This window comes from Thunnus maccoyii, chromosome 13, assembly GCF_910596095.1.
Source record: "Thunnus maccoyii chromosome 13, fThuMac1.1, whole genome shotgun sequence".
NCBI classification, from domain to species: domain Eukaryota; kingdom Metazoa; phylum Chordata; class Actinopteri; order Scombriformes; family Scombridae; genus Thunnus; species Thunnus maccoyii.
In genome coordinates this window covers 16015954-16043658 of record NC_056545.1, presented here as the reverse complement: position 1 = coordinate 16043658, position 27705 = coordinate 16015954, and the positions used below count along the sequence as shown (strand labels likewise).

Genomic DNA, 27705 nt, shown 5'->3' with positions numbered 1-27705 from the left:
TTTTTGAGCTCTTTGTTTGTGCATCAGATTGATTTGAACTCCCTAAATTTAAAGCTATCAGGGTTTTTATTTTTTCAAACTGCGGAAAGCTTCTTCCAGAGTCATATGTTGTTGGTGGACTGCCTCTTTAGAATAATGGGTGCAGGCTTATAATAAATGCCTCTACATTTTATAAAACAACACAACGACGTGTCATTAAAATGTTGGATAATGTACTGAGAAGTAACCAAATGCATGTGACTAAAAGATGAACTTTAGTTTCCCTCACAAATCCAGCTCGACATGTTTTAAGGCATTTGCTTTTGTCCGTTCTTTAAAACTAAGTTTCATGTTGAGACAGTTGAGTGGTTGTAGAAAGAAAGTATTGTTATCTGCACTTTCACCAACCGTCGCAGTTACTGTGAAGCTTGTTAGTCATGTATGTGTCACAAATACCAGCTACAGTCAGACACCTGTGGTTACTAAGAAATGAAAATGAAGCAGACTTCATCTGATACTTTACTAAGTCTTCTGTCAAAAACCTTTAGGTGTCTTATTGAATTCCATCCTTAATTTTAAATGCATGTAAGTAAGATTGTCCAATCTTGCTTTTATCAACTAAGCAACATTGCTAAAATCCATTCATATCTGAGCTTCACAGACACAGAATCCATCATACATGCTTTCATTTCTTCATGTTTATATTACTGTAATGGTCTCCTCGCTGCCATAAATCAGAAAATAATTCATAGACTCCAAATTGTACAGAATGCAGCCACCAGACTACAAACAAAAACCAAGAAAACTGGCCATATTACTCCCCTCTTAATGTCTCTACATTGGTTACCAGTTTATTACAGAATCGATTTTAAGATTATGAGTTTTAAAGCACTTCATGGCCTCGCTCCAGATTATATTTCTGAATTACCAACCTGAATATAGTCTGAGGTCCTCAGACAGGAAGTTGTTGGTAGTTCCCATGTCACAGTGTAAGACTAAAGGTGACAGAGCTTTTGTTGTTAGGACGCCTTTCAACTTTGGTACAACTTGCCTGATATCCTCTTTTAAATCGCTTCTGAAAACACATTTCTTTCTACAGGCTTTTGAATAATCAATCTTAAATATTTAAAATTTAAATTTAAATTTTATTCAGTTTTGAAAAAATTTGTCTGTTTTGTGTTTATTTGTGTTTGTTTTTTGCTTTTTCATTTTGTCCTTGTAAAGCACTTTGTAATCTGTGGGTTTGATAAGTGCTAACTCACAATAATAATAATAATAATAATAATAATAATAATAATAATTATCATTAGTAGTAGTAGTAGTAGTAGAAATAGTAGTATCAGTATTCATATTATTATGTTAATGATCCCTGTCATGCAGCTGTGTTCACTGATCATGATTGATAACAGACACAACACAGAACTCTGTGGCTTGCATATTATTATATAATATTAACATTAAAGCAGCAACAAATTATTTTTATCTACCCAGTTTGGATCTGCACAGTGTGTATTTTTGTTTTACTCTCAGCTCTTGCCAGTCATATTGTTTTCATTAAGAAGAATGTGCGGTATCTAAAACACATGCCAAAACCAGAAGGTTTTGTACCAGTCACTCCCACACAGAAAATGCAGAGTACATCTGTGTACTCAGCAGAGACAAACCTAACTGGAAAAAAGACATAACTAGTATTAATAATAATAATAATAATAATAATAATAATAATAATAATAACAGTAAATAATATTATGAGAAGAACTGTGAAGATGCAGCAATAAGACACCATAATTACTATTTACTATTTAACATTTACTAGTTTTCCAAAGATTTTGTGCCATCACTTTACCAGATAGGCATAAACAGGCTACTGACAGGAATGTTTCTTATTTGCAGAATCATACCAAAGCAACAGGTTGAACAAGTCTTGACGCCACCCTGACCACGCGCTGTAGCACTATAGCTTGTGTTGCCACAATAACGATTAAGTGTGAAGGACAGCGTTGACCTAAGGTACAGTACTCTTTATACTCATGATTAATGGGAATGCCTGAAAAATAGATGTTAAATCAGACTTTTACTACATACAGCAGGAAAAATAACCAAACATATTTTATGGTCTAAAAGCTGCTTTAATATGTTTTATTTGAGTTATACATTTCTTAATTTTTGTGTTTTCTGGCTCTATGGATGTAAGATGTAACAATTTCAATCAGTTGTCATACACAATATATTCAAAGAGTTGAGTTGAATTTTAAATCTTAAAGAAGAAATAAATGACAGTGACTATTTTCAGTGTGCTCATGCTTTAATTTCAGATTTGAATGTGAATTAAACCCGGAAACTCAATAAAAATCAGTTATTATGAGCATAATAGAGAGAAGATCGAGAGCTTCAGCTGTATGGGGATGATTTATGCAATCTGCACCTGTATCATTGGAATAAAGGTGCTTCACTGCATCAAATTAATGCTTTTTGTTTTAAGAGTTTGAGGGCAATGACACAGCTGGTATTATACAGTATTAATAGATGCTGTCATTTTGTCATTTTGTGATCCAAATTATGGAGTGAAAGCTTGTAAACGTCATTTAAAGTCCATTTAAATGCTAAATCTCTCTGCTAAAAAGAAGAAAAACTAATATAATTTTAAAAACTCAATTGCCTGCTGAGCTGCCATCATTAACACACCCGTATGAATTTTGTTGACTTTATAAACATTTACCTTTGGTGGAGAACATAAAAGACCAATGACACTGATATAGCCTGTACCAGGTGATGAGGTTGAATAAATGTTCTCTTCCTCAGTCTATCTGAGACAGTTCGAGGAATGATGTCTGGAGGTTTGGCTGTTTTATGTCTCCTGCTCCTGCACACTGGAGTTCAGGGTTTTGGTTTACTGCCTGGAAATTCTCTGAATCACCTGGAGATCACAGAGAGAGCGATTCTCAATGCCACTGTGCAGGTGTGCCGCGCTCTGGCCCAGGCTGAGGGGACAGACTTCACTTTTCCTGTAAGAATTCACTTCCACCATGATATTGTACCAGAAAATAATACATCTCTTTCAACAATGTTATGATTTGACTGTGTGTGTGTGTGTGTGTGTGTGTGTGTTTGTGTGTTTGTGTGTGTGTGTAGGCACAACCTTTCACTGTTAAGGGTGTTGCTGTTGCCTGTGGAGCACAACAATCATCTAAGAGTTTCCACAAAGCCATTACATTCATCATACTGAGAAATGTCCGGGTGGACATCCGTCATGCTCTCAATGCAAGCTTCCACTTTGATGAAGAAATGTTTGTTCAAGGACGGAAAATCATCACAGAGGGAATACAGGCTGTCAAGGCCAGCAACAAGCAAGAAAATTTTGAGGCGGCGAGGCAGAAGCTGGGAGAGATTTTACATCCTTTACAGGTATTTGTGCTTATTTTACTGATCAAATTTTTAAAAACACTTTTTAAAAAGGATTCAAAGAAACTTATATGGATTATTAATGTTCTTTTGTCAACTTGAAGGACTTCTACAGTCACAGTAACTGGGTGGAACTGGGGAACAAGTTCCCAAACACCAATCTAATCAGATCAGACACCAGCATTGGTACCATAGCAGGTAAAGAGATTGTATTATGTAACATTTGTTGATGTGACAAACAGATACCACCAGGGTTGAGGAATGTAGATTGGGTGCGATTGGAAGACAGAAGACAACATAATTAAAATGTCTTGTGAATTTCCACAGATGAAAGCAGGGCGACCTGCCGCAACTGTGTTGGAGATGACTGCAGGAACAACATTTTAGAGGATATCATTCAAGACAAGATACTGACCTCTGGGTATTTTTCTATTGTGCCTCTATTCGCAACCAAACCGAAAGGTAAATGAGTCCTTTCATTCATATTTTAAAAAATGACTGCCACAGCAATGATGTCATACTTTCCAAATTATAAGATGTGATCCAACATACAGTTAAGTGCAGGAGATAAACCCAACACAGTAGTCACCTTCATGGTTCTTTATCTCTAATGGTGAAAGATTTGTTTTCTGTTTATTTGTGCTGTTGTTGGGAGACTATATCTTCACATCCTGATCTTTTTCTGAAGTTTTTTGCTTGAAGTCCTGTTTTCTACCTGAGGGACATTTTCCACTCCCTGCGCTCAGAGGCATAGGGGATGATCCTTGACCTTGCCTTTAGTGGTGGTTGTTTTGGTTTTGAGTTCAGCTATTACACTGAGTCAACTGTGTACACTGCCGCCATCTGTCACACCAAAAAGACACTTCATCGTGGTTATCAGAAATGTCCTCTAACCTCTCATGAGACTTTCTCTAATTGCTACACAGCATCTGAAATTAAAAATAGCATGCACACAACGGTCCCTACAAAGAAAGCAGAAAGAATACAGTTCAGAAAAGTATGATATTATTTAAAAAAAAAAACAGACTTGTGTATTTATTTGTTTCTTTCATGCCATTCGTTGAAAAGGAAAATGCAGCCATGGAGGAGCAATTGATCAAACAAGTACCATCGATCCTGAAGGTGGGATCAACAAAGACACGTTTAGCTCCAGCCATGGACATCTCCACACTGAAGCAGCAAATATGGCGATCGCTGCGAGTAGTGAGCTACTTGAGGACATTCGAGGGGCTGCCGGTGACAGACCATTCCTCCAGTATGAAACCCATTCTGCATTTTTCAGTTCTGTTAAGTTGCAACAGCTGTTCGTAAATAGTGCTGTCCAATAAGAAGCAACCAAATATGTAAACAGGAAGTCACTGTAGCGTCACACGGATGTATAAGAGGATCACAAGCTGTAACATAACTTCCAAAAATAACAGTTTTAGGGGCCAAAAGATAAAATAAACTTTGCTTACAATCCTTTGTGAATGTAGGTATGACTTTTATATATGTTTTTATGTATGTTTTATGTTTATGTTATGTTTTATTTATATCCACATACCACATAACACCATTACAAGTAAAAGTCCTGCATGAAAAATCCTACTTAAGTAAAAGTACATAAGTATCAGCATCAAAATGTAGTTAAAGTATTGCAGTAAAATAGTGGTTTGACTGATATATTATCATATATGACATCATTGGATTATTAATACTGAAGCATCAGTGTGTAAGCAGCATGTTACTGTTGTAGCTGCTGGAGGTGAAGCTAGTTTCAACTACTTTATATATATATTTAGCTAGTTTAGTCAACTTGTCTCTACAGAAGAACGAGTTTTTTGTGGTGCAACCGCAGTTTTAATTTAGTAATGCGTAAATCTCCACTTAGCAAACACTTTGGTTATAACTAGGCTAAGTTTGAACTTAGCTCCTGTAGTTCAAAGTTTGTTAATTCCTTTATCCGTCTGTCTCCATCACTCAGGATGCTGGGAATCTCCAAAGGATCCAGTAAAGCTCTTTGTTTTGTGATTGACACCACAAAAAGCATGAGTGATGATATTGAGACGGTGAGAAACGTTGCTTCTTCGATCATCAACAGTCAGGTGGGAACAGAGAACGAGCCCTCAGTTTACATTCTGGTACCTTTCAATGATCCAGGTAGGAACTTAAGGACTTTGCTTGTGAAAATATGCTTGTATTGTGCATTAAAAATAAAACATCTTCTGGGTGAAGATGGAGAGTACAAATGCTTTTTTTTCTACATTCTCCAAATAATCTTCAGGATTCGGGCCATTGATAAGGACTACAGACCCACAAGTCTTCAAGGATGCTCTTAATTCACTGACAGCAACTGGTGGAGGAGATGAGGAGGAACTGAGTCTTTCAGGGCTTCAGGTGCTGTGATGTGTGTTTGACTACTTCAAAATCTGTCCTGAAAAAGTTTTTTTTTTTTTTTTTTAACTAAAACTGAATATGTTTTCTTCATATAGCTGGCTTTAACTGCTGCTCCTACAAGCTCTGATATCTTTGTCTTCACGGATGCACCTGCTAAAGACAAAGACCTGAAAAGCACAGTGATTGCACTCATAGAGCGGACACAAACAGTGGTGGGTATCTAGTATTGGTGTCAGTGTGTAAAAGAATATATGGTCAGTGTCAAAGGATACACACCATGACAGTACTGTGACTTCTTTAAATATATACATTACCAGTCAAAAGTTTGGACACACTTTCTCACTTTGTACTCTTTACTCACATTAATGGCTGCTATAGGCCTTTCTGATGGCTACGTTTTCATTCTCTCTTTTTTCTTTACAGGTGAACTTCATGATTACTGGCTCAACGGTGCTCAATCGTCGGAGGCGGAGAGATGACAAGCAGCAACACAGTAAGATAGCAGCCACAGATGTGCAGCTGTACAGGGACCTGGCTCAGGCTTCAGGAGGTCAAGCTATTGAAGTCACAAAGAGTGAGCTCCCTGCTGCCACCAGCATCATAACAGAGTCCTCCAGCTCCTCTCTGGTAATATTACATAGATCTCACTGGACATTACTAGATAGTTTTGTCAATCTAAAGATTTCAACTGTGTCATCTCTTTAATTTACTCTCTTAGGTGACCCTTCTGCAGGCAGCCAGGAGCCCAGGAAAGGCAGATAATTTCTCTTTCGTGGTTGATGAAACAGTAACAAAACTTACAGTTTACATCACTGGACGGTCTTTCACTTTCACTCTCATCAGCCCTACAGGTGATACTACTCTCTAAATTAAATATTTTCTCCTTTTCTCATTATGATAATTTTGAGTCATTACAATATAATTACTGTCATCAGTAACTTTTACACTGGCAGGCTTTACTTTCTCCTACAACACATCTTACACTCTCTGCAGGTGGAATTTGCTCTATTGTTAAATTTTGGACCAAAAAGTTTTAGATTTGCTTGCAGATGCAAATTAAATCTTTACTATTCTTTCACATAGAGTTAAACTTTGCAAACTGCAAACTGTCTTGACATCGCTGACCACTAAGTGAACAGAACACAGACAACAGAATGGAAGAAGCTATCATATTAGGAGTATAAACTGCTCAACAAAAGAGGTGCAGCATGGTTTGTAGTCAGTCATGAGACACGAGTGGGTTGCACAAATACGTTCCCCTGAATTAACTGCATTATTGATCGGTTAGCACCACCAATTTCACAATAGAGGACAGAGCAAGGAGAGAACAGTTGTTTGCTACAAGTGCAACAGAAAGGGTTTATGGGAAAAGATGTCTGGTGATGATAAAGAGGTTTACCCATTATTCATTCAAATATTTGCTTGCACTTGTATACGTTTCCAAGTAATGTGATGTTAAAAAATGCTAAATGTAGCACACCTGATTTTCGTCAAGTTTGAGGCAAGTGTGTTTATTATCGTTTTATTCTTATAGGTGAGTCTCAGCAAAGCACCGACACAACAGGATCATTGATCTCTGCATCTCAATCAGTGGGAAACTTCCAGACTCTGCAGCTAAATACACAAGTGGGACAGTGGGAAATGAGAATGGTGTCAACCAATCCCTACACTCTGAAGGTCATAGGTGAGACCTCCATGTCTATTTGATTTAATTTTATCACACAATGAATACTTTGTTAGAGGCATTTCACCCGTACTTACCACCACTTACCTTGGAGCGAACACTGTCAAAACATTACTTTTGGTTCCAGTCTGTTCCTTGTGTGTGGGAGGGTCACATGTGTGGTTGATAATTTTGTCTTGTGTGGTTTGACATGCAGTCTCAGCAAATACCCACATCAGGTTTAACTTCTGCTCCACTGTAGCTCTTATTGTTCAGTTTAATCCCTCAGGTCTTCCTTCATCATTCTTTCTGAAGGCAGAAACATGATGCTCCTGACCATATTCCATGTTAAATGAGTGGTAATACTCGAACACCTGGTCTTTTTGACAAAGATAAAAACAAACTATTTAACTACGGCACAGCTCCTGCAAAAATTTGACCACATTACTATCACAGGACAAGTTGTTGATGAATGAAAACAAAATAATCTTTGTACTCCCAAAGTAACCTATTCCATTTGACCTTTTATGTGAAAAAACTGTGACTGAGTCACTGCACGCACTCCTGTTCATCACTTATGCAATGTTCAGATAGTGTAAAAAAGAGGCGACAAGAAGGGTAGAGTAGTGGTGAGTAGGGAGAGCAATGATGCATGTCTTGTTTATTAAGCCTTTTTGATTTGGTTTCATTAATTTGCAGGTCAGAGTCCTATTGACTTCCTGTTTGACTTTGTGGAGGCATCGCAGGGCCCGTTCACAGGATTTGATGTTCTAGACACACGTCCCAGAGCTGGTAGGAGAAACTGTAACATGAATGCGATGATATGCTGACGTAACATCATCAAGTCAAACATACTTGATGAATTTTCCTTTTCTTTAAAGGTGTTAATGGTAGCCTGTTGGTGTCTTTGACGGGGAGCGACTCCGCCACGGTGACAGAAGTCGCTCTGGTTGAATCATCGGGGTCAGGGGAGGTGAAAGGAGTTGTGGAGCCACAAGCAAACGGAAACTTCTTAGTTCGGGTTGACAGGATACCATCAGTGGAATTTGTGGTGCGGATGAAGGGACAGGATAGCAGTGATACCCCCGGAGCTTCAACGATTGTCTTCCAAAGGCAGTCACCCATCAACTTTAGGGCCTCCAATCTGACTATTACTGTGAGTACCCATCTCAGACCATCAGTGTTTCAGACGCATCACATCAAAAGCCAAAAGTCTAGGTAAATGTTCACTTTGTAACAGATTCCCTCTGTGTTTAGGCTGACTCGAATAGCATCTTAGTACCAGGAACACCTTTCTCTGTGCCCTTCTCTGTGATGACCATGGGAATTGGGGGAAATGTTACCATCCGAGCCACCAACAACCGACTTTTCGACTCAACTTCTCCAGCCAGTTTATTCCTGGAAACTGGGAACAGCGTTAATAGTACAGTGACCCTCTCAGCACCTCTGAACACCCCATCTGGTACTGACTTCACCTTGACCATTGAGGCAGAGGCTCCTGGGGGCGAAGACACAAACTATGTCGTGCTGCGATTCTCCGTCGTCAACACGGTAACACCCCCACTGAAAGAAATCAAGTTTTAAAGAAATCTTTGCTTTCGCTTTATTTCATTATTCATGAATTATGTAATCTGGTACTAATTATGGCGAAAATGGAAATCCCTTCACTGATAGAAAAGCTCCTTCCCATGTCAATATTTATTTATTAATCATTTGTTACCAGGAACTTTATTCTCCTTATATGTAGAAATGCTTTTTTCAGATTTTTCCTTTCCTCTATTTTATAGTGACAGACTGATGCAGAGAGGAAATGCAAAAACTCTTTGGTTTATGTTAGTAGTTAATTGCAATTAATTAATTGTTAGTGTACCAATTGAATACTGCCTCTATTTCCCCTCTATTTACTACGAAATTCAGGAAACATCTTGGAAACAATTATGGAATTACTCAAAAATTACAGACCCATAAAACAAAGATTTGTCTCAACATCTATCCCTATAAATAACTAAATGTTTGTGGGATAACTCACTGACTTTTTCTTCTCTTCATAGGTGACTGATTTCACTGAGCCAGTGTGTCAGCTGCTCAGCCTGCAGTCCAACTGCTCTAACAACTGTAGCTTATCGATGTGGGAGCTCTCTGTCCGGGTGACTGATGGGGCTGAAGGGACAGGTGTGGACCGTGTCAGCCTCAGACAGGGTAATGGATCCCTGAACACCAGCCTGGATGCTGGCAATGAGAACATAACCCTGGTGTCCTACAGGGCGTCTTGCTGTTCGGCTGATGTGGAGCTGCTGGTTGTGGATCGAGTGGGAAATGTAGGCTCTTGTGTCTACACTCCACGGGAAGGTTCAACAGCTGCTGTCTCTATGTCCACCAAAGTCAGTCACTCGCCCCTTCTTTGCCTGAGCATGGTGGTACTAGGGCTTCATGTACTGAACTGGGCATCCAGTGACTCCATATCAAAGTTGTAAATAGTTAAAGCTGCATTAATCTAAATTTTCTTCATGAACATTGAATCAATCGACTATGTGTAGTGTGAAGAGGGTTACCTGTAGTGTAGTCTCACTGCTCTTATCAACACAACCAGGAGGAGCAACCAGCTGTTTTTAGGAAACAAGTTCTGATAAATACATTGTATGTTACCTGCCCAGCAACGCAAACTTAGATACAGTACTAGCTGGTTAAGAAATTAAGTAAAGCATCTAGAATCTAATATAATAATTTATAATAAATATAAATTAAGTGCAAGTGGTCAATTGTTTACTAATTTGTTAGCCATTAACTTTACAAGGTGTTAATATGTAAAAGGCTTTGTGTCAGCTTTTTTCAAGTTTTTCTGCCCCCTAGTGGCCAAAATCAATTGATGCAGCTTTAAACCTCAAACTGATTTTGCACAAATCACTTGGTGCTTCACCATTATAGGGCTTAATACTGCCGTTAAAAGTATTTTATCCTCTGAATGAGGGTGTCTGATTAATTTTTTGTGCTGTCTTCTATCCAGTTAATGTATTTTTTGCTGTTTATGAACCAACCTAAAACTGAACAGAAAAATCCTCCTCAAAAAAACAAAAAAACAAAAAATGGGTTGTGAAGGGTCCAGCACCTCTAGATGGCAGATGTTCATTTCTCATCAGGAAATGATCTGTAAACAGTAACATAACAACAGATGGAAGAGGCAGACATTTTTAAAAAACACTTTTTATTGTTGTCATAGTGTGTCTAATGTATAATCCTTTACAGAACACAAAACGTTTGGCTTTTCACATTTTGCTACAAGTTCAACATTTTTTTCTCCTGTTTCCTTTATCACTATTTACATTTTGAAAAGTTTTCAGAGAGACTTACTTAAATAAACTGGTCAGTGATCTGATACGGAGGGCAAGTCAATTACATGTGTTGAAATGTGTGTTTTTGTGGATCTTTAATGGTGATATGTGTGTCTTTGGTTGAAGGTTATATAATTTATTATTTACCAAAACATCTAGAAAGCAGGATTTTGGCATTTCAGACAGAAGGTCTGTTTCTGGCATTTGATTTTGCTATTTTTTTTAAATACTTGTCCTTTTCTCACAGTAATATTAAAAAAGTGATAACAGTGTTGACTTTCTTCGGACCTTAAACCCAACTTGCACATGTCCGACAAACCTACAGCCCCCTTCATTCCACTTTTGCACTCTTCTCATTCTTTACAAATTACTGTAAAGGTGTGAATATATTTGAATGTTTTGCCACAGCATTAAAGGTACGTCATGTTAAGACTGGAATGTGGATTATGTACAATCAACCACAAAATGATTACACAAGATACAGATGTAATTTGCTCAAATTTGTTAAACCGTCAGTTTGCATTTACATTCTCCACATTCATATTCTTACACAATGGTACCTTTAAAGAGGCAACACTGTTAGAATATTTGGTTCCTTGTCTATGCAAGGGAAATGTTTTTCAATAGTAACAATTATCCTGAAATTCAGACCAGTTCTTCAGCTCATCAAGCAGTGCCATTAGTGTACTGGGAAAGCTTATTCTCCAAGTCACAGATTCTCTTCTCCTGAGACAAAACTGTAGCCTTCAGATTGTGAATCTCCTCCAACAACCTCTCAAGCAACTGAGGCTGGACAGGAAAAGGGTGGAGAGAAGGAAACAGAAGAAGAAAGGAAAACAAGACAGCGACAGGGAGGGGAAAATTAAGGATAAAGAAAAAGAGAAAGAGGAAAAATAGGTCAAAGACGGTGAGTAACTAGAAAAAACTAAAAAAAAAAAAAAGAGGGGAGCTTTGGAAACAAAAAGTTGTGGGCAGGTACATATAGAAGAGAGATAAATGAAATGTGGTAAACAAAGCGTCAGATGTTGTTTGAAGTAACAGTGCATTCAGGATACGGGCTGTAAAGCTTTCTTTTTAATTAAAAATGTGAAACATAAAGCTACAAATGCAGCAGTGTGTTTACGCACTGATGCAACACAGCCCAGCTTTTGTAGCCCACAGTGTGAAAGCAGATCAGAAAAGAAAAGTAATATTTATTTAAATCATTCGTTCCAAAACTTCACCCCTTAATTAGGCAGCTCCAAATTCTGTAAAGGTCTTGTTAGTATATGGTGATTTTAGAGATTAGTTCTTATTTCTTGCTTTCTACTCTTGCTTAATGTGGTGAAAAATGTAATAATATCAAATGTATAAAAATAAAAATGTAAATGAACATATTTTGAGGCTCCCTTGGTTTATTCTAAAGGTACCCAACAGTTCAGATGCAGGATACACACAGTATGTGAGCATGTAACAACAGATAAGATAAACAACTTACCGGCAGGCTGTTGCTGTCAACAGTGGACATGCTGCGTCGAGTGGTGGGTCTGGAGTCCAGGATGTTCTTCTTAGTCACTTTAAACTCTCGGCTCTTCGGTGGCACGTAGCCATCCTTCATGGACACCAGAATTGGGTCTTCGTCACGGCCCTCCAGCCACTCTTCAGGCTCCATAGCAGGATCAGGCCCTGCTGTGTCTGGGTACAGGTCGTCCTGGAAGAGGTCCGACTGTGCAAGAGATTTGGCGAGGGGGAAAAAGAGACCGATATGGTTTTGTCTTTCATTTTGGGATGTACTATACAGCAGTTGCTTTTGCAGGTTTAAAATCTAAATATCAAAAGTCTTTTTGTCTGTCATTCTGTCTTCTCAAGAGGATGAGTGGAAGAGAAGATGAAAGGACCAAACAAAACAAAACATTTGGAGGAAAATAAATAATACAGCAGATTACTAATGAAGCGGTAATGGAAATCGTTTAAAAGTCAAAAGCTTGTAAAGGAGGTTGGGCTTACTTTTCTGGGCACTGTCATTGTGATGGGCTCACACTTCTTGTCATGCAGCTTGTATAACCTAAGACGACAGGTGAGATGATGAAACAGAGAAGAAAGAGGGGGGAAAAAAAGGAAACCCATTAGTTGTGCTTTTCTGTACAGCTGTTACAAATCTGTGTATTTGAGTGAGTGAGTGAATGAGTTTATACTTTGTTTGGGAAGAGCTCAGAGTATAAAGTGGTGGGAAAAAAATGTTTTTTTTCCCCTCAGAACAGCTCTCAGCTTGACGTGAAGTGATAAAACACATAAGTTATATGAAGATGGGTGTTTGATATTTCTCCAAAAAAGAAAATCATAATTTTTTTTCATTATTTTGAAGTCATTTCTCACTGTACACTCCACAACATCCCATATAGGTTGAGAAATGATTAGAGAAAGAGCTTAAGGCATTTAATAGTGAAACTCTTAAGCAGGATAAAACTACAAGTCAAATATGTACAGTGGAGTAATGCTTTATAGACAATTAATAGATCATATCTCCAGTGAAGAATTCCTTCCTGAGGACATAAAGAACCAAAAAAGAGTTCATCTGAAAACCACAGGCATCTATATCGAATAAATACAATCTCATTTCATGAAAAACACTATAAAGCTGTGATCTTTGGTGAGTTACAGTAAAGTCAGTATCTTACCTGGCGATCTCACACTTGGTGACGTCCACACCTCTCTTAGGCATGAAGCCCATCCCTCTCTGGGGCTCCTTACTGCTAAAGGTGCTGAGGTAGTGGACGTACGGCTGCTCCTCTGTGATCTCAAAGTAACGGATACTGCTGTCCCCCTACACACACAAACACAGAAAACACATATACAGTGTAAAATCTAACACAAACAATAGTGATTGTTATTATTAAGGCTGGAGATCCAATCAATATAAACACATTTTTGTATATTTTATAGTACATTTACACTTACAGAGCAAACATTTACAAACATGAGAATTTTCTCAATAAAGCAACGAATCTGTACCTTTCCACAAAGGTAGACCATGTTTGCGTCTGCATCGTAATATGGTAACAACACTCCATTACTTGTGTCCAACTCCAACAGTGCAATAGGCTCCTCGAAATTTGTCTGTGGAGATAAAGCAGATAAAGTTGACATTTGGTTGTGTACACGCATTTAAGTGCATGTATATTTCTGCACCCTTTGATATGAACAGCATGTGACATGAGTAGCATTCCAGCTATGTAATAACGAGGTAAAAGTGGGATAATATTCTGATAATAAAGAGGTAATATAGTCAATAGCTTGGTATTAACAATAGGTGTGTCTAGTTTAATATTAGAGAGAATTATTTGTGACGAAAACAAAATGGTAATAATGGGGAAACACATCTAAAGATAACAATGAGGCAGAACTATTTAAAAAAGTAACATTTTGCAAGAACAATACCGCAACCTGCTGACAATAAGGTTATATCAGCCTAATATTTTGATTAAAAATGGTTATTTGGTGACATTAATGGGGTAATAACCTGATAAAAATGAGGTTCATGTTTTCAAAATATTACGATAAGCTAAATACCTTTAAAATCACATTAAAATTCTTAAAATTCAAAGTTGGTAATTACCGGATTATAACACTGAAATTTCTCTTCCTTTATGTTCCAAACATCCCCTTTTGTTTTAATGTAATATCTGCTGGAGTGTAAAAAAGTGTAACCATGAAATGTAATTGTTCGTTTACCGGGTCCCAGAGCCCGAGCTCTCTCTGGCTCATCCTGGTGAATCCTGTGGTGAAGATGTTTCCATCTCTGGTGAAGATGGCTCTCATTGGACGGATCCCCTCATGTGGAGCCAGACGTTCCTGTTGGTCAGCAGACAAACAGACAGACAGACATTATTACCAGAGCTAAAGGTTTAAAAAAAACTGTCATTTGTGTCCTCTATTTATTTTTTCATTCCCTTTTCTACTTTTTTTTTAGCCATTTTAGCTGTTTAATCAATTATTTCATCTCAGATGAATAGATTTCTTTGTTCACTTTTACTAAGAAAATAAGCTTTGCAGTTTTTTGATGTGTTTTATGTATCACTGTGTCCTGAATTCCTGTGATTCTATTGAACTTAACTTCTTGTTAAAGAAATCAAACATATCACCACGTAATAGTACATTATTGTGTTATATCTCGATGGGAAAACATACTGGGACAAAATGTGCTTCAGGCACTGTGGCATTCCTGTGATATTACTGATTTGTTTAAGTTGATGCTACAGAGAAGCTGAAAAGTTAATCTTATAGTGTATAATATCAACTTGTGTCTTCTGTTTTTTATGTATCATTCTTGCTGTTTTAATTCTGGTATTATAGTATATTTCTAAATTGATGGTAAAAGAGCTCAAATAGTGGTGCTATTGTATAAGAATACATTATACTGGAAGGCATATGTCTTATTTTTCTACTCACTCACCGCAACCACCTCCCTCTTGCGGGGGTCGCAGACACGCAGACGTCGGTCTTTACAGGTGGTGCAAAACAAGCTGCCGTTTCGGTTCCAGCTGATGCTGTAGATGAGGTCTGGGTGGTCATCCATGGAGATGAGGGGCTCGCCTGTCCCCACGTTCCAGATGATTATCAAGTTATCACTGCCTGGGGTCAGAGCAGAAGATTGACAATTGAAATGTTGTGTAATCAAAGGAAAGGGGGTTCCTACTGGTTCTTTTATTCACACTCGCCAAAGATCGTAAGAATGTCAAGGAAACTAGTATGTGTGTGTGTGTGTGTGTGTGTGTGTGTCCTACCCGCAGTGAGTAGTATGTTGCGTGCGGTGGGGTGCCAGGTGACAATGCCGACACGTTTGGAGTGTCCCTCCAAGACAACGATGGGGTCGGAGAGGGGTCGGGTCAGTGAGTGATCTGGGATCTGCCACACCTGCAGATGGAGGAAAATCAGTGCAGCCCATGTGTATGTCTGATGCACACAAGAGCAAATACTAAAATTGGTACTTGAAGTTCAACCCATTTTCCTCTTGGTGGCAAACAGGAATGTAATATTGTTTTGTTTCGTAAGCATCTAAAAGATCTGTCAAATTGTTTGTGCCTGAAAGGAAAATTATAAATTAAATTACAACTTCATTTCATTTGACGTAACCAGTTTCACGTGAGATGTGTAAAAGTCACATCTCAAAGGTTTGCATTCTCACAGTATATCAAGATGACGCCGCAGGTGCTGTGTGCATATGTCATCATTGATGTATCAGAGCACAGTATTTCAACCTGCTTTCTTTATACCTCGGCACAAATCTCACTCACACATCACAGACGAAAGAACTGCAGGTGTTTGAATTCTCCATTAAACTTAACACGCTGCCACAGATTTACTGTGCAGCTCAGTCATTTTAATAGATTCATATATTAACTGTCAGTGACTGTTGTTACAATGATACGTTTATGTTGCCTTATAGCCAAGGTGACAACTGATGACACCCACCCACAAGTGTCCACATCTGTGCGCAAATCCAATAGACTGCTTACTGAAAATGTCCAAATAATGCTCTAAAAACAGATCACTTATCAGTTATTACAAAATCTAAGTTAATGCCAAATATACAATGGCATGTTTACATTTTTAATGTTTAAACAGATTTTCATCCATCAGTCCATTCATTTTTTATCCAGTTTAGGTTTTTGGGACACTGGAGCCTTTCCCAGCATGCACTGGGTGAGAGGCCACAGGCAAAGCAACCACGACTTTAGAAATACTGACGACAGGAGTCCAAATTTCTCCTGCACAATCTAGCTGCTGAAGCAATTTCTGATGAGCCACTAAGAAAACAACAGTAATCTTTCCTAATTATTTAACATGTTTTTAACAATATTTTATTCATTTAACTAGTCGGTTGTCTCTATTTCTGTTAACTTTTTATTTCAAAGCCTTTCCCACATTTCCAGGAAAACATTCTGATGGTCCCCTATTTTTACTTTTATATTTTGGTTTAAAAAGTCTTATTTAATGATATTGAGTCTGAGAAATGCTAGAATCTCCCTTTAAAAAGACTGATTGTGGAATGCAAACTGAAACAAAACATGACTTCAGTGTCCTATGACCCTGACCACAGGGTACGCATGCAACAGTACCTTCATATAAAACCTATACTGACGTGTCATGACATGAACGGGCCTGAACAGGTTGAATGAACATTCTGCACTACGTTGTGCTTTTATGAATTCCTCGTGAAGTACTCAGGATGGTGCTGAAACAACACAAACAGGAACACACATCTGTCATTAATGTCATACAGACAATACGTTTCTTTAGCAGTGTGTTGAAGTGTGGCCTTTTCAGTTACAGCACACAGCAGGTGATAAGTTGATCCACATATGCTAGACACACACACACACACACACACACACACACACACAAACACATAAACACTCTCTAATGAGCCTTTTCAGATGACACAATGATCCGTCTCTGTGAACTGAAGAGAATGACATCACAGTTATGTCCTTTCTGTAGCTTCACACTGGCAACACTGCCAAGACTGGACAGCTGTGGCTGTCCATCTGTGTGCTGGACATAAACAAAGCATACACACACACGCACACGCACGCACGTGCACACACACACACACACACACACACACACACACAGAGTCGTGTTTCCATCACTTCAGAGGACATTATATTAACTTACAGTCATTTCCTGGAGACTTATCCTAACCTTAACCATAACCACCACATGCCTAACCCTTATCCTAACCTTAATATAACTCTAAACTAACCTTAACATAACCCTAAATTTACCTTAACTTTAAACCAAATCTTCACCCTAAAATGCATGATATACGTTAAGGGGACTTGCTTTTTGACCCCATTAAGGGAGGCAAACCCCCACAACATGACTGTGTGAATCGATTTACGTCCCCACAACATGAGGAATATCTTGTACACACACACACACGCACACACACACACACACAAAGGCAAGCTCAGCACACTCAAACAGTATCCCAGCAGCTGTTGCCAAAGGAGAAGCAACAATTCAACCATTCAATCGCACAAAGATTCCTGCAATGTCGTTCTGAACAAGTGTGAGCAAATCTGTCCTCAGTGACAACTGTGCTGATGCACAGATACAATGTTGAGTCAACAGACATGTTTTCATAATACAAACAAAAAATGTAATCATTGACACATGCTGACATACTCGGCATACTGCACATTTATGCTCACAGACAAAACAGAGTGATGTGAAGTAAGGAGCATACTGTATATCTTTGTGAACAAAGGCAACAGAATATTTTTTTCTAGATTTCCTGTTGCATGTTGATGACAGTAACTGGAACATGAGATGAATGAGTTACTTAAATCTGATATTTTCACCAAATACACCTTATTTCCTAGTTGTATTACCAATTCTAAAGAAGAAAATGTGTCTCCATCACCAAAAAATTACCCTTGGAGTTACAGTCACAGTTGTGCCCTGATTTGTGTCAGTGGAGCAGCCCTCAGTTACATCACAGACATTAAATATGGTTCTCATTTCAAGCTTTTGGAGAGTGTGTGTTCATTTTGTAACTAATCACTGTCATGGACATTTTCTAGCCAGGATTTCTCTTTCAACTGTGAAACACTTCATGAAGTGAAATTAATAGTTTCCAATCACAGACAAGATGTGCAAATTCAAACATATATTATAATTGATCACATTCTGAAGTTAAAAAATGTATAAAAACAGAATTAAAGGACTTTTTTGCATGAATAATGTTGTAATACATTCTGACACAAATGTACGGTATGTGTCAAGTTTCCTATAACTGAGGTTTCCCTCTCCTGCGGTCCTGGCCTCACAGTGACCCCTGCTGACTGAACTTAGTCATGAGCTGCAGAGCCACATACCTGCAGTGTATCACAAACAGGCCTGAAAAAGCTACTAGAGCTTTTGTTTTCTTTCCTCAGTCCAAACCTCAATGATGACTCCATGTAGTTGCCAGTTTATTAGAGTACACATAGCTAAAGCTAGCACAGCCTAATATAACAGCCCTGCATTAATATCATATCCTTATAGAGGTTGTAATGTTGAAGGTTCAGCTTTTGTTAACATTGTTTTCTAAAGGTGTTAATTCAACTTTATGGTCAGTTTGGAGGTCGTTGTTTGTGATGCTGTTGAATTGTATTCCTTTATACTGTTAGATGTTTCTTCTGTTTCATCCACCTAATTTATAACAATGAGTGGAAAAACCAAATACAATTCAACAGCAACACAAACTACAACTTCCAAAATAACCATTAAGTTGAATCAACACCTCTGTAAAACAGGTTCAACAAAAACTTAACATTAAAACCTTCATCAAGTGCATAATGTGTGCATAATTTTTTTAGTTGTCCCCCCCCCCATCAGGTATAAATTTAAACTTTACTGTCAGACCTAACTTTAAATTAACGCTCTGCAGATAAGGAGGCACAGATGCCACAATGTAGTTTGTAAGCTGATGTGATTTTCACTGATTAGTTCCTGTGAGTGTGAGTTGATTGACAGCTGGGAGAGCAAAAATAATCACCTTATCACCATGATTGAACTGTTGTATACATCCTGTGTTTACATATCCTGCATGCTTAGCCTCCAGATTTGTCTGAGATGTTCTTGTCTGATGAAGGGACACTTAATGCATATCAAAACACTTAAGGTAGCCACAGCAAAGTATCACAAAACCCCTTAGCAACCTCAAGTCTGAGGAAGATGATATACTGTGAAAGCACACTGTGCCAAAAAATCACACGGTCTAATAAATGATTCCTACTTTTATCCTCCACCTGACCTTCATGGAAACACACATACACACACACACACACAATGACTTGTTGGAGAGGCACGATTAGCTGCTGCGTTACGATGACGAAGTTCGTTGCAGACAGGAAACAGATTCTGACCAATTTGTCAAGGACAAAGTATGATGAACACGAACAGGCTGATGAAGAGATAAAGATGAGGAGACGAGGTGGAACAGGTGGGTGGACAGACAGACAGGCAGACAGGTAGACACAGTGATGCCTTCACTGACTCACTTCTCTTATTGTTCATTTAGCGGGCAGACAAAATGAATTCAAGCTGAGACGACCTCTATGACTGTTACCTGAGTCACCGAACAACAAACTCCTCCACATGCATTTGAAATCCTCTCTCTCCCACTCAATTTTTGTTTTTCTACACACACACACACACACACACACAAAGATACGCGCATGCACACACTGTCATTACCATTGCGGTGCAGTCCTCCGAGCCGCTGGCCAGGATGTTGTCGTCATGAGGGCACCAGTCAATATCGAGGACGGGTCCGGAGTGTCCAATCACCAGCGGGTAGTTCTTATCCACACGACCTGTCTGCAGCACATAGCAGCAGCAGTGACGAACAGGACTGTGTTAGAACTGTGCGCATACTTGAACTTACCATTTCATGAAGAAGAATTAAACAGCAAGTAAGCACTGATGTGGTGATTTGCAGGTCTGAGTTAAAACCAGACTAAAATTGAAATGTTTTCTGATTTTTGACTAGGTGAGACTGACAGTTCATTCTTGACATTGGAGATAATAAAGTCAATTAAGTATCTGTTCCCCTGCTTTCTATCAAAACACATTATCTTCATCAGCAGATGGAGCTTTCTTTGAATTCTAGATGTTTGAATTTCCAATTTTTGAGCAGGAACTCCTTTGCTACTCCTACACATGGATCATGTGGTGTGATTGTTCCGTCAACTATTTCCAAGCTTAAGGATGAACTTTCAAACTCAACTTTTCAGCCATCGTCGATGAGAAGTCCTTAAAGAACTCAGAAAAGATGGAAATTTGAACATCTTCAATTCTATAAAAACTAGGTAAACTCCATCTACTGATGAAGATCTTTTGGTATGATGAGATTGTTGGTCCAAACTACTTGCTGAAACAGAGTCATTGAAATGCCACAACAATGGTCGGATTGACTTGTTAACAGGCTGTGGGGCAAAAAATTGCTATTAGGCTCCTGTTAACGCCCACCTCTCACCCTCCTGAGTCTGTAGGCTTCATCCTTCGGGGAGGGGGTAATCCTTCAAATAGCTGTTGAGATATTTCAGTCCTGACCAAAGTGGTGGACCAACAGGCAAACTGACAGACTGACACAGGACGAGTAAAGTTCAAATGATCAAAAGCCAATTTAGACAAAGTGAAACTGGGGCTTTTAGAGTCCCCCGGGGTCTATGGCCCTGGAAAAGCTGCTAATATAGACCATTTGGATTACAAACCTTGGAAACTACCGTTATAAGCAGTGAAGATGTCTAAAATGTTTACTTTTCAAACAAGTTTAGCCAAATTTGAACCTAGATGCAAATCACCAAATCAGTGCTTACTAGGGTACTGCAACCACATGAGAAAAATGTTTAATTTTTAGCTCAATAACAGAGACACAAATATGAATGTTCTGCATGTTCTGGTAGGATTGATAGTCTGCTCACATCAAAGCAGAGAAATTTCCTCATAGTTTAGGGCCTTGTAATGAGACACATCAGCCGGTGTTGCCTGACTTTGTGAAAAATGACAACCAATGTCCACATTTTTGGCCTGGATGTTAAGAGGACCAAATGTGGTGGTCAAAACCTTCAAGGTTCAACCAAAAAGCCTTTCTAAAAACTGAGCAGAGACCTGCTACTTTATGGTGGACTCCGAGGATAAAACTAGACAATTTACAAAGATGCAAGATAAAATCCCTCATGACGTCACTTCCAGGTTATTCCATCTTTGCCTGTTCCTATCCTGTGAACATGTGTATCATCTTCAGAGATATCACTCCCTTCACACACACACACACACAAAACACACACCCCAAGAGAGGTGTATTTATAGCTGAGCGACGAGGCGTTGAAAGGGGAGTTTTTCTTGTGGCCGGTTGGGGACCCAGAGGGGGGAAAATGGAGGATCGAGAGAGTATATTAATAGCATGTCTGTTCAACCGTGACTCCAGTATATAATCACGTCCATTTACCAGTGTCTCGAAAAACCTGTGTATTACTCTGTGTCTTAGTCACTAAATACCACCACTGACATGCTGATGAATCTCTGTGGTGGCACTGGTGAACGTGTGACATTGTGATGACATGAAATTTCTAAATTTCACGCCACTCTTGTTTTATGCGAGTCTTATTCTGCTTTTACTCAGCAGTTAACTCACCAGATACCAACATTTTATAATGTTTCTTAAAAACTACAGTATCTTTCTGACTGAAATTAATGAACTTCTCAGTTCCCTTAACGCCAGGCTGTGATTGACGGTTGGTGTTTGCAGCCCGGCTCAAATGATTCCTGCTGAGTGGAGGCATCTCACAGGGCAGGTCAACTAAATTGCTGCAGACTTGGCCGATTACAGCGGCGTCAGCAGTTATTTGGAGAGCTCCACCTTGAGATGTGATCTGCAGCTATGTGGTCACATTATAAGACTGCCCAAGAAAATAAATGGGTTTTTGAACATGTGTGATTAAAAGTATTATTGAATCAACTTCAGCAGTTAAATATGTGTTTCTGGATCACTCTTAATATATCTTCTTGGTCTGATAAAAGGCTATTTAGCTAATCTTTAAAATGCACAAAATATGTGTGCCAGTAACCTATTTTACTTAGATAGAATCACTTGAATAGCCAACCCTTAAATCAAAGTCGATTGCAATATCATTTCCTTGTACATCAAAATATTGGCACAAATTTAGTCTTGTCTCGTCATGATGTCCAGCATTTATTTTAAGGCGATGCTGGTATCATCACGGGTCTCGAGGAACTGTAACACCACACTGAAGCGTCTGATCCGTCTTGACCTGTTACTTTTCCTGTCCGTGTATTTCTGTTTCGGCAATTATGGTGTCCTTCCAAAAGCTTCCCCAACATAACAGCTTGGAGATAATATTATATCCTCAGCTGTTAGAAGGAAAACATGCAAAAGTCAACTTTTGAATGAAAATAAGTTGTTTTTAAAAGGAATAACTGCCATCAACAACCTTTAAACTGCTGATACCATGAGATGACGCTGATCAGTTTTGAAAACTGGCTTCTGTTCTGTCTTCCTGTGACATAAAGTGTTACCTTATAGGCCCAACCTCAACACCCACACAGAATGAGACAGCCTCTTTTCTGTGTATTTAAAATATCTGGGGTCACAGGAATGATTTGACCTCAGTACAAAGTCACCTGCCAAAAGCTTTGGGAGTCTTTTTCTTCACCCTCCCCATTACAGCCTGCTGATTGTGTCATATATCTTCTAACTTGCTATGGCTACTTATACAGTAGCTAAACATTACACAGCATTTAGTTACTGAGACGAGCCTCTGAACAAGACTAATGCTTAGTCAAGAAATCCGAACCCATGTCTGGCTGAGGCACATCAATAATGTTGAGCAATGAACTTACGATATGATACGATACCACTTTATTGTGGCTTACACTAAAATTACACACAATAAACTTGTATGAATGGTGTTTGTAATTCTTCATGGAGACCTGAAGTTGTATCTCCTGTGCCTATAATCAACAACTTTTTGAAGATTTTCCATTATTTCATCCTCATCACCATTTTATTAGGTGGATGTCATATATTTCCAATAGTGGAAACTTTGTTTTAGAATTATACCAGAACAAAACACAAAGATACAAACTTCTGAAACTGAAGTGGCTTCACTGGTGCAGCATTACTTGTCTCCAAAGTTACTCCAATTCATCCTAATGGGGCATAGGAATGTGTGCACCAAATTTAATGGCCATCCATCCAATAGATGCTGAAATATTTCATTGGTGGACAATCCAACCAACTAAAGATCTATCAACTTCCCAAAAACAAACAAGACAATCTTATCCACATTCTTTCTGCAGAAGAGAGGTTTTGTTTGGGTTCACGGGTTTTTAAATCATGTGGTTTTCTTCTCAGATATGCAGCTCATTTCACTTTTAACGGAGCATATTGGAGCTCCAACTTCTTTCTCCATTGAGCACATGGAGCAATCACTTAAGATTAAAATAAAGGAAAAGGTGTAGAATATATAGACAAGTATTAACTTACATATTAAGTACAATGAGCACATGCACTGACAATCCAAGCATGTACAAACCTAAAAACATGTGTCTAATGCACATTTAATCTAGCATTTTATCTCATCTTCAGGAGATAAATAGGTTGACATGAACACTGAACTCGTGGACACTCTGTTGTGTTTTCACCCTCTGCAGCCCAGAAATGTTTCCCCTTACTGACCTTAGAGAGGGGCAGGACCAAGAACGCTCCTCCTCCACTGGATTCAACGATGACCGCCAGGAACTTTGGGTTGATGGCGCAGAATGAGCTGTCCCACGTCACCTTGGAAACGCGGATGTCATCGTAACCCTGCTCAGCCTTGACCGACTGCCCAAAGACGTGGCGAAACTTACTCTGCCGCACGATGCTGCGACTCATGGCTGAAGAAGGAAGAGGAACATAGGTAGGATAGGTGGGAGAGGGAGAGTGATGGAGAAGTTTAGATGTCAGAATAGTGTCAGAAACAGAGAATTTAGAGAATGAAATGGAACAAGAGTGGTAAAATATTTGGAAAGAGACTTTAATCTTGTTATTTTAATCTATTTCATTGGTTTTTATTACATTTTTATCTTTTTTGTGTGCTTGTTTTTTCCTCCTGTGCTTGTATTGGACATTTTAAACAAAATCAATATAAACTATCTTATTAATTTGGGTGTGCAAACCCTTTCTTGCAGCTTTTGGACTTTGACTTTGATGACAAGCACCCCAGCTCCCCCATGTCTTTTGGTTGAGTGAAATGTTTTCTTTACTTCTACTTTGTGTACATTAGTCTCAAATTAGTTTTACTGTTTACATTTGTTCTGTCTTATCATCAGCTTGTCAGTCATCTGTAAAGCAACTTTAATGCTTGATTGAAAGAGATAAAATGGTCCAGAAAAAAAAAAAAAACAGAAAAAAAGATTTCCATCATTAACGTTCACTAAATATTTGAACTTTAAACCAAATGTGACTACAACTAAAAGCACCAGCAGAATTATAAACATTTACATACTGGAGATTCTTAACTTGGAACAAGACTTTAAGCAACAGTGTTTGATCTGATCTTATCCCACTATTAGGAGGAAGAAGTTTTATACAAAAAGCAACTAAAAAAATAATGCAGCAGAGACTACAGCGCTGATTACAGAAGAGCTTGTTATTATAATATAGCACTTTCCTCTATCTGCAGTTTCCATGCTTCATATCGCCTTCTATGGTGTATGGCCTGCTGTTGACATGGAGGCATGTTGCTATAGTGTTTATAATATTTCCTTGCTGAACTTTACTTTATGTGTTGCTATGAGCAGCTTTCTGATGTTTTTGCTGTCATTTCAGTTCAAGGTAGAAGATGACGGAGATGAAGCAACACTGCTTTCAAGCTTTTTGTACTGAAAATTAAATACTTTGCTATTTATCTTACTCAGTTTGAATTTACTTTGTTTTTGGCTTCACTCATAATTATACTCACTGCACAAACACCGTCAAATTAATTGCACAGCAACCAGCTGACACAGGCCTTCTGTTCAATCATGCTGTTAATCCATCGATACATTTTAAATAACTTCTGCCCCTCTCTGAATATTGTATGAACTTTTGTAATGAGCTCTGTAATGTGCTTTTAGGCTGTTTGTTGACTGACATCTTGCTGTCTTGTGGCTGTCCCGGGCACCAGGCCAGAGGGACTGTAATCCTCCAAAACACAGGAGATATTCTATAACAGTGGCTGCCATCAGCATAGATATTTATAGTTGATTGTCCCACCAAACACTATGTGACAGCCAAACATCAAAGACAAACACTAAGACAGAGAGAACAGATAAAAGGCAGGAGGAGAGCCTAATATATGACGGATACAATGCCAATGTGAACAGCACAGCAGTTATATTCAATCACACGCATGTGATACAATCCCTATGAATATGTAGTGTAACTCACACTCCCAGACTGCACTGGCTTACATAAAACTAAAAACCCAAATGGAAAAGTAGGCCTGCATCAGTCCCTGAAGACGTCTGATAAATGCAGCAGAGTTCCTCCTCTGGTTTAGTGGATGATCACAACCTCAAATTGTCTGTCTTTTCATAATAACTATCCGACTATAGCAAGTAACAACGGAGATCAGGGGTTTTTGTGGATATTTTAAAAAGAGAAAGAAGTGAAGTGACCCAAAACCTGCTGTCATCACAGCTTTTATGTCTGACTTTCACAGCCGAAGACTAGGAGATATACGACTCAACGAGACTGATGTGAGGACAGAAGCACTTGCTGCTTTCCTGGAAGCTCTGTGTTATCAAGAAATTTACATTCCAGCTTCCACTTCAGGCGGGCCTGTAAACTGTGGTGTGTTTCAGGGCCAACACATGTGTTTTTTTTTATTGGTACTGTGTCAGAGACTTATTGAACCAACAAAAGTACAGCATAATAATAGTAGAGTATTCAGCATAAGATAGTAATAGTATTTCAAATGTGTTTTTCCACCTGGCTGATGAGATAAGGTCCTAATACACAAAAATAATGAATCAAAACTAACTTTATCAACAAAAAAATGACAAAGAAACAATATTTATTTATTGTGCATGCCTAAGCATCTGATTTGAACATGAAAATACTTTGCTCGTGGTCTGCTTTTAAGTCTCAGAAAACTCAGAAAAATCTGACTTTAGAAGATAGATCAAATAAAATAAAGATATCTTAATGTTGAGTGTGACTGATTTAGTATCTCAAGCAAGCTTCCACCACCTTTCCAAGTTGATTTTTCTACCACTGATATGAGCTGAAACCAGCAGTGTCTGCCTAGTTAAAAATAAGGGGAGGGAGATTTAGAGCAAAGCAGAGCTTATTCAACAATCTAAAAACTAGTAAATTAAGTTAAATGCGGGGATAAAAAACAAAAAACAAAAAAACTCCGACGTGCTCCTTTAATTCTGCCTCAGGTTAATGAGATAGCCCTCTTCTGTCGCGCATGGCACAGCTCTGGAGAGTCGAGACAGAGCGAAAGAATGACACTGCCACTTTCCTAATATAGACATGACAAACTGCACTGTCCCACCCGGGCCAGCCGCTCCTCCCACCCTCCGAGCCTGATCCTAAATAGCCCCAGCATGAAGACACCGCACTCTGTGGCGCATTATCGTTAATGAATAAGTTGAAACAGCCAATGCGCACAGCCTATACAAACACACATAAACACAGCAACATAGGGTGCCAGGGGCGCAGGAGGTGTGAGGAGCAGAGGGAGGAGGAGGGGGGGAGGTTAGTAATGTACAGCGTGCTCCTTAAAAGTAGCCCACAGCTGCCATGCATGACTCAAGATTTGTTCCGTCCGCTGGGGGGGAAAGTGCACAATCACAATGTATAGACTCTTTTTTTTCAAGGCTTTCCAAAGGCGCGCTCCCTTCCAGCAGTGCAGTAAAGAAGCTGACGCACCTCTCACCCCACTGCAGCACAGACACTGACACACATATTAGGAAAGACAGTCCACAAGACAGCCTTACCTCAGGTTTTGGGGAGACCCCTCTTCCCTGGACAACTCTCTCGGATTGTGTTGTAAAGCCTGCACCGCCTGCTCTTTTGGTTTACTCCTTTTTGTATTGTATTCCCTGCGACTGGGTTTCCTGGAGTCGGTTCGGACTTGCTGAGGAGACGCACTGGACGACTGCGTGACGCTCCTCGGCAAGGAAAGAGAGAGGGGGAGAGTACCGGGGCAGAGCAGGGAGAGAGGAGGGTGTGGGTGGGTGGGTGTATGGGTGGGTGCCGTCTATTTTGGAACGGGCTCTGTCAGTGCAGGGAAACGTGACGCGCGCCGGTGACAGGGGGCCAGCGCGTCCCCGGGGGTCACCACTGATGGCCTCTAACAGAGGAATTGTGACTTTAATAGATAAATAAACGTACACAGGTGACTTCATGCTGCCTTCAAGTGCTCCTTG

General features: G+C 39.1%; 2 protein-coding genes across 2 annotated transcripts; one reads left to right on the top strand and one right to left on the bottom strand.

Annotated features, from left to right (window-relative positions):
- The first annotated feature begins 2803 nt into the window (after positions 1–2803).
- On the top strand, positions 2804–10263 carry LOC121910529 (von Willebrand factor A domain-containing protein 7-like). Its single transcript, XM_042431771.1, has 15 exons — positions 2804–2986; positions 3112–3384; positions 3486–3579; positions 3709–3843; positions 4450–4636; positions 5345–5520; positions 5645–5757; positions 5853–5969; positions 6181–6384; positions 6476–6608; positions 7292–7441; positions 8120–8212; positions 8302–8576; positions 8678–8971; positions 9472–10263. Exons 1-15 carry the CDS (start codon positions 2804–2806, stop codon positions 9892–9894), a joined length of 2850 nt encoding a protein of 949 aa, XP_042287705.1. The 3' UTR covers positions 9895–10263.
- Positions 10264–10601: 338 nt separating this feature from the next.
- Positions 10602–27474, bottom strand: coro6 (coronin 6). Its single transcript, XM_042431160.1, has 11 exons — positions 27274–27474; positions 23981–24180; positions 19975–20097; positions 15513–15642; positions 15182–15360; positions 14461–14580; positions 13741–13845; positions 13407–13552; positions 12736–12793; positions 12227–12454; positions 10602–11538 (listed from the first exon to the last, which is right to left on the bottom strand). Exons 2-11 carry the CDS (start codon positions 24176–24178, stop codon positions 11416–11418), a joined length of 1410 nt encoding a protein of 469 aa, XP_042287094.1. The 5' UTR covers positions 24179–24180; positions 27274–27474; the 3' UTR covers positions 10602–11415.
- Positions 27475–27705: the final 231 nt, after the last annotated feature.